This window comes from Pyrus communis, chromosome 5, assembly GCF_041283825.1.
Source record: "Pyrus communis isolate YQ-2024b chromosome 5, ASM4128382v1, whole genome shotgun sequence".
NCBI classification, from domain to species: Eukaryota; Viridiplantae; Streptophyta; class Magnoliopsida; order Rosales; family Rosaceae; genus Pyrus; species Pyrus communis.
The window spans coordinates 27,457,025-27,464,214 of record NC_142569.1 but is presented as its reverse complement, the minus strand read 5'-3'; the positions used below and the strand labels follow the sequence as shown (position 1 = coordinate 27,464,214).

The window sequence follows — 7,190 nt, the reverse complement described above, 5'->3', positions numbered from 1 at the left end:
TGTGAACAACGAACTATGCCTTTGTGTGTTCATTAAGAAGTCACATTCTGGATTTGCGATTGTTACAGTATATGTCGATGACATGAACCTTATCGGAACTCCTGAAGAGCTCGCAAGAACTGCCACGAACCTGAAGTCAGAGTTTGAGATGAAAGATCTAGGTAAGACTTGATATTGTCTCGATCTCGAAATAGAGCATTGTTCGGATGGGATCCTAGTACATCAATCGAACTACACCCAGAAGGTGTTACATCGCTTTAATGAGGATAAAACGAAGCCTTCGAGTACTCATATGGTCGTTCGATCACTAAATGCAAAATGAGATCCCTTCCATCCAAATAAGGATGATGAACAGATTTTGAAGCTTGAAGTTCCTTATCTAAGTGCGATAGGCACTTTATTGTACTTAGCTCAATGCATTAGACCTGACATCTCTTTCGATGTTAATCTTTTGGCAAGATACAGTAATGCACCAAAACGCAGACATTGGACTGGCGTGAAAGACATCTTCCATTACCTTAAGGGTACTATAGATTTGGGCTTGTTCTATCCCTATGGATCTTCGAGTAATGCTGCACCCCCTACTTCTCGAGTTGATTCTCGCCTTGTTGGTTATGCCGACGCATGATACTTATTTGATCCACATAAGGCGCGTTCTCAAATGGATTATGTCTTTACTGTTGGAGCCACCGCAATCTCTTGGCGGTCAACTAAAAAGAGCTTAGTTGCCACTTCGTCTAACCATGCTAAAATTCTTGCCTTACATGAAGCAACTTGGGAATGCTTTTGGTTGAGAGCAGTAGTGGGCCATATTCGAAGCTTCTGCGATCTTCATCCCGCCGTTGATGTCCCGACGACGATCTTTGAAGACAACGTAGCATGCATCGAACAACTCAAGAAGGGTTATATTAAAGGAGACAACACCAAGCACATTGCACCGAAGTTCTTCTTTTAACATCAACAACAAAAGCATCAGAAGATTGAAGTTATGCAAAATCCGTTCACAAGACAATCTGGCCGACCTCTTCACCAAATCACTGCCAAAGATGACGTTTTAGAAGCTTGTTCATAGAATTGGTATGCGTAAACTTTCTGAGTTGAAACATTGCTATTTCTCTTTGGAATTATGTCAAACTCAGGGGGAGTATCCTGAAGATACTTGCTTGATCTTAATGTACTCTTTTTCCCACTGGGTTTTTGCTACCTAACTAGGTTGTAACGAGGCACCCATCTTGGGTTGGTCATATCCCTGATGATGTCCCGAAGAGGTTCTTTTGACTTTGCATTTGTCACACATTTTTCCTTAGACTATGGATTTTGTCCCTCATCGGGTTTTTGCCATAGCCTTAGGGTTTTTTTAGTGAGACTCATTTACTTATGCAAGTTCCTATCTTATTGAGAATAAGTGTTGTTCCTTAGAATCAGTGTCGACGAGTCGACTTCCTTAACTTCTTCATGATGCTAAATCTACCTTGAGTATTTACACACTCAAGGGGGAGTGTTGTAAACTTTCCTAGTTTAAGTGTGATCGTGTAAATCCTAAATTAGATTTGATTTTAGCTATCATTTCCTATTACAACTTGTATTCCTTGGGGATAAAGGAATTTCTTCTCTCCTTTTACTACTATGTAGGAGGGATAACACACATATTCCCCTACAATTCTACAAACACTTCTCTGTCAATTTCTCTACCCTTGCTACCGGCCCTATTCCCTTTGTCAGATAAAATAGGCTACAATAGATACTAATTTTTCCTAAAATAAAAAAAAAAATACAGCATGCAAAATTAGCTGTAATTAATAGTCTACTTTTACGATGTACTATGTATGTCATAATTGCCTTCACAGTGTTACGACATTCAACAAACGCTATACCAAATATAAATTACGGCACACATGTGCCATTATTGTTTTCGCAGTATTATGACACTCATAAACACCGTATTTGATACCAATTAAGGTGTGCAAGGCATGCCTTGAAGAGCATTTCTGGCTTGTCTTGCTTAAATTATTCATGACTACTAGAGTACATCGTATTTGACAAAAGACCAATTCTATTGTAGTCTCACTGTTTTACAGCTGTATATTAAAAGTGAAAATGTGCAAGTATTAATCTTGTCCTCAAGAAATGTTTGTTAGAAATAAACAAGTCAAAATTTATGCATATGTGTATAATGCATATGCGTGTATCATATTATTGGTTGTTTAACCTTGCGTTCGTAAGCTATTTTCAATGGTAAGGTGTCAAACTGAAGATCAAACTTGTATAAACATATCTAACAAACTTAATTTCTTCCTTCCGCACAAGTTATTCCAACTTGAAAAAGAAGATAAGAAGATGTTCGCAACAATTACACATATAAAACTGAAATATGCAAAGAGGTTTCGAAAGAAAGATTTTCGAATCAGGAAACCATCATCAAGTGCATCAAACACTGATTATTGAGCATTTGCCCTTTTATACCTAGTGGATTTGACCCTTGTTGTCTTCACCATCAACTTGCTTAGTCTTCTTAAGCATGGCATTGGCTTCTCTCCACTTATGGTATTTACCAAACAAGACTTCCATATCTTCAAGAGTTCGGCCCTGTGTTTCTGGGTACAACGTATAAAAGAACACCCAACCAACCGCAGCAATTCCCGCATAAAGAAAGAAGGCTCCCCCAATCGTGATGGCCTTATACAATGAAATAAAGGTCATGGAGATGACCCCGCTCGTCACCCTATTTACGGCCACTCCCATACTACACCCTTGCGCGCGCAGCTGCAACGGGAAGATCTCGGAGCTGTAGACCCATGTGATCGGCCCCAGTCCGATGGAGAAAAACGCAACGTTAAGTAATACCATGGTGATGCACAACACGATGGCCCACGTGATCTTTCCGTCGTGTTGATCGACGATTGTAAGGCCTGCACCGAGACAGGTAAGTGAAAATACCATTCCAGCCACGCTAGTCAAAAGCAAAGGACGCCGTCCAAATTTGTCAAGGAAAACCGTGGCGACTAGGATGCAAATGGTCTTGACAACTCCAACAGCCACCGTTGCGAGTAGCTTCTGTTCGTAGGAGGTGATTCCTCCCTTTTCGAAGATCCTGGGGCTGTACAAAACGACAGAATCTATACCTGACGATTGTTCAAAGAAGTGGATACCAAGAGCCGCGATTAAAATATGGCGAACGGCTGGTGTGGGATGAACGAGCAATTCTTTCCACACGCCTTCACCATGGCTGCGTTTAGAAACCTGAACAATGTCGTCGTTGGACTGTTTGGGGATTCCTGCGGCTTCTTTGATGTCATCTAGTCTGAGCTGACACTCTTCTATGGATTCTGATGTCTTTTGTAGAACTCGCTTGGCGTCTCCAAGTCGCCCTTGCATGACGAGCCAACGAGGCGACTCGGGCATGGCTAAGACACCGATGGCAAGAACAACAGATGGAAACGCGCCGACGCCGAGCATGACCCTCCAGTTCAAGTGAATGGGGAGCTTGGAGAAGGCATAGTTGGATACGTACCCCAGTAATATGCCAATATTAACAAACACCTTCATATTTTTAAAACAAATCAAATCCATAATATGAAGTAAATCTTCGAAGAAAAAAATCGAATGCTATGTTTTATGTCTGAACCTTTTTATCTGTCCAACCTCACAGCAAACATAAATTTTACCTTTTAACAGTAGTATGATGTTCACAACTTAAAAACCAAAGGGCTTTTGAACTTTAATTCTTTAAGATTAAACTTTAATAAAAGGGTATGCTATGGAGACCAAATTTTGGAATCAAATTTTGTAAACCAAATGATATGGATTATTATTTAAGAGTTGATTAACGTGCTTATTTCATATTGGTGAAACATCATTTAGTTTGAAAATTTTGTTTAAATTTTGGTCTCCCTAGCATTATCCTTAATAAAAACCTAATGTTAGATTACATATTGATTTTAGTTCTTTAATGTGTACTTAATTCAAATTCGTATTATATTTTTGTTTGAATATTTAATAGATATCTTATTTAATGTCTTAATGTTTACCTCCGTGTAATTAGTGTACCTAAACGTTCGTATTATAATATATTTTACTAAACTAGTGTGCCGAAATGTTGGTACTTAAATATATTATAATGAATTGGTGGCACATAAGAAAATAAGCAAAAACATAAGTGTACCGAAAAATCCGTACTTAAACATACTATACTAATTACTAGTGTACCGAAATGTTCGTATCTAAATATATTATACTAAACTAGGGTACTGAAATGTCCGTACCTAAACATATTATACTGAACTAGTGTACTAAAATGTTTGTACCTAAATATATTGTAATAACTTAGTGGCACATAAGAAAATATGCAACAATATAAGTGTACCGAAAAGTCTCGACCAAAATGTTTTCTTATATAAGATATTTTCCATAAATTGGTGATGGAAAAGGTCAACAAATAAAAACTAAGGTTTGCAAGTGGCCCTTTACCATAATGGTGGAAATTTGTTGAGTTTTTGTATGACGGCGTGGGTTCAAATCTTGTCGGTAGCTAATCTAACACAATCTATTATTTGACCAAAAAAAAAAAAAAAAACTAAGGGCCTTGATTGGATGTCCTTTTAAAATGACTGAAAATGCTTTTAAAATGACTGAAAATGCTTTTAAATAAAATGTTTTTGGGTTCCAGAAGCACTTTAAGTGCTTTCTCCAAGAAGCACCAGTTATGTGTTTCTTCCAAGAAGCATTTTAAGTGATTTTCAATAATTTACTAACATTTTTACTAAGGATTGCTTCCAAAAATATTTTTACCAAAAGCATTTTCAGTCATTTTAAAAGTACATTCAAACGAGCTCTAATTTATTTGAATTTCAAATGAGTGGTAAAATTTACAATATTTTTCATAATCAAAGAGGCGTTGAATGCATATCTTGGCATTAAATAGTCTAGGGACTAAAATTAATTTTTAATCTTGTACAAAACATTTTTCCAAACTTCATCTTATTTAAGGGTCTAAATCTAGTGTTCTAAAAATCAGTAACAACTATGTGTTAAATTAAGAGAAATTAATCCGGAATCAACTCTATAATTATTGTATGTATTATAGGAATATAATTTCTAATTGTGCATAGTGTAAAATTCCTATATAAATAGGGATTTATGTAACCCTCTATATTGTAATATATTACACAAATTAATACAAAGAGTGATATTTCAATGCTGTCATTATTTTTTTTATTACTATAACCTGAACATTATTATATAACATTGGAGTGTTAACCTTGATGATTATAGTTTAATCTCACATTTCTTCTAATTCAGACGTGTAATGTTAATTTCATGTTGCAACACAATTAAAAGTGAAGGCAAAGAGCCCAAAAATGAATAACGATAACGAATAATTTCATGACGTTTACTAATAATAACTTACATCTATAATGTGACAAGGCATTTATGAGTAACAAACAATGTTGGTAGTGTAATAAATCATTCAATAAGTTCACAATTATTATATATAACGTTGGATAATAAACCTTTTAACGATTGGAATGTAATTTTATTAAAACGAAAGGTACTATATATATTGTTTCCGCCGATTTTTTTGACAAAAGCTTCTTAGACTTTATTATATGATAACATAACATGGTAACGTGACAAACCTCAGGAAAAGATGTGAGGAAGCCACGAAATGAGGCCGGAGAGATCTCGGCGGTGTAGACAGGAGCTATCATAAGAGCGTAGCCAACTCCAACTCCGGCAACGAATCGGCCGAACATGAGGAAGGCATAATTGGGAGCAAGGCCCATGAGGATAGCTCCAATGAAGAAAATTGTTCCGGCAAGTACTATGGTGTACCGGCGTCCAATCCAGTCGGAGGTTCGACCAGCCAAGGCGGAGCCAATGAGGGAGTAGAGGTTCAAAGTACCGTTAAGAATTTCGACTTGCACGTCGCTGATTTTGAGGTTTTCTTTAATGAAGAGTGACGCTCCACTCATTACACCAATATCTGTACATAAAAGTGGAACAAACATGCATTCCATATGAAGTTAACTTTCTTTCAAAGTAGAAAACCACTTTTTCTTTTTCTTTCAAATTAGAATACTTAAAATTTCGAGGAAAAAAAAAAACTTTAAATCTTCTTCTGACGTGTTTTATAAAGTAGAAAAAAAACGTACAACTTTTGTCGGCATTCCGAATTAGTCAGTATGCACTCTTATCTTGTATCTTGTTTTCATAAGATATATGCTTCTAAGGAACAGCAGACCAATATTGGATAATATATATTACCATAACCCAGTAAGATTGAAGTCATTGAAGCCAAAATGCCACAAGCAATGGCAAACTTCTTTGTCTTGGCTTTCTTTGGTGGATCAAAGTCTGCAATACACGTGTTTTGGGCTTCGCCAGTGATGGTCTTATGGTCAGCTCTCCGGTCAGTCATCTCCATCTTTAATGATAGATGTGTATAAAATGAATAGAGATAGATAATTAAATAGAGAGAGAGAGAGAGAGAGAGAGAGAGAGAGATCAGTTATATATTAGACAGGAATAGAAAGACCACTTATCATGGAGAGAAATAGAGAGATCACTTATCAAAGAGAGAAGTACATATTGCTTGAGCTACAAGTAGTGGAGCTCTGTTTATATAGATTTTATCCATTGGTCGAGGTATTGTTGCTTAGGAAAAGCAAACACCACTTTTCATTTGTGTAAAAATAACTCAAATGACATGAAGATGCCACCGTAACAGTGTATTTGTACCATGTAAGTCTATCTTCATTTGTCATCGGATACTGGATAGGATTAATGTGTTTTTGTTCAAGAACATAATAATATGGTCAGTTCTTAACCATCCAATCCGGTCCCGATATCTCTACTTTGTAAGAATCACGCTACTAACGGATTACATCGAATAAGAATCCACAAAGTAGCAAAATCGGTTGGATATGGTTCCCTAATTAAAGGCGTCTACAGAGTACGCCAAAACTAAGATGATAATTGCGTTAACTAAGCTTAACTAACTAAACTAGTATGTGCGATTGGTTTCGTTTCAACTTCCAAAATTCTTGAGTTGAACCAAATCATAGTGAAAAGTAACTTCAGTGATCGATGTGACCTCCGGCGTGCCGTATGAAATTGTGATCATTATCTAATAAGAATGGTTACCCTTTTCCTTAATTGCTTATAAGGAAATTGATCTCAAAACCAAATCG

The 7,190-nt window shown here is 36.6% G+C and overlaps 1 protein-coding gene across 1 annotated transcript; it reads right to left on the bottom strand.

Annotated features, from left to right (window-relative positions):
• Nucleotides 1–2,226: 2,226 nt before the first annotated feature.
• Nucleotides 2,227–6,599, bottom strand: LOC137725545 (putative polyol transporter 1). The gene is made up of 3 exons (XM_068464271.2): nt 6,265–6,599; nt 5,637–5,983; nt 2,227–3,540 (listed from the first exon to the last, which is right to left on the bottom strand). The coding sequence occupies exons 1-3, from the start codon at nt 6,422–6,424 to the stop codon at nt 2,464–2,466; spliced, it is 1,584 nt and encodes a 527-aa protein (XP_068320372.2). The 5' UTR covers nt 6,425–6,599; the 3' UTR covers nt 2,227–2,463.
• Nucleotides 6,600–7,190: the final 591 nt, after the last annotated feature.

Coding starts and splice junctions, on each gene's coding strand:
- LOC137725545 (XM_068464271.2), bottom strand. CDS start 6,424: ATGGAGATGACTGACCGGAGAGCTGACCATAAGACCATCACTGGCGAA. Junction 5,984..6,264: donor TTCAATCTTACTGGGTTATG/GTAATATATATT, acceptor TTTTATGTACAG/ATATTGGTGTAATGAGTGGA. Junction 3,541..5,636: donor TCCTCACATCTTTTCCTGAG/GTTTGTCACGTT, acceptor AAAAATATGAAG/GTGTTTGTTAATATTGGCAT.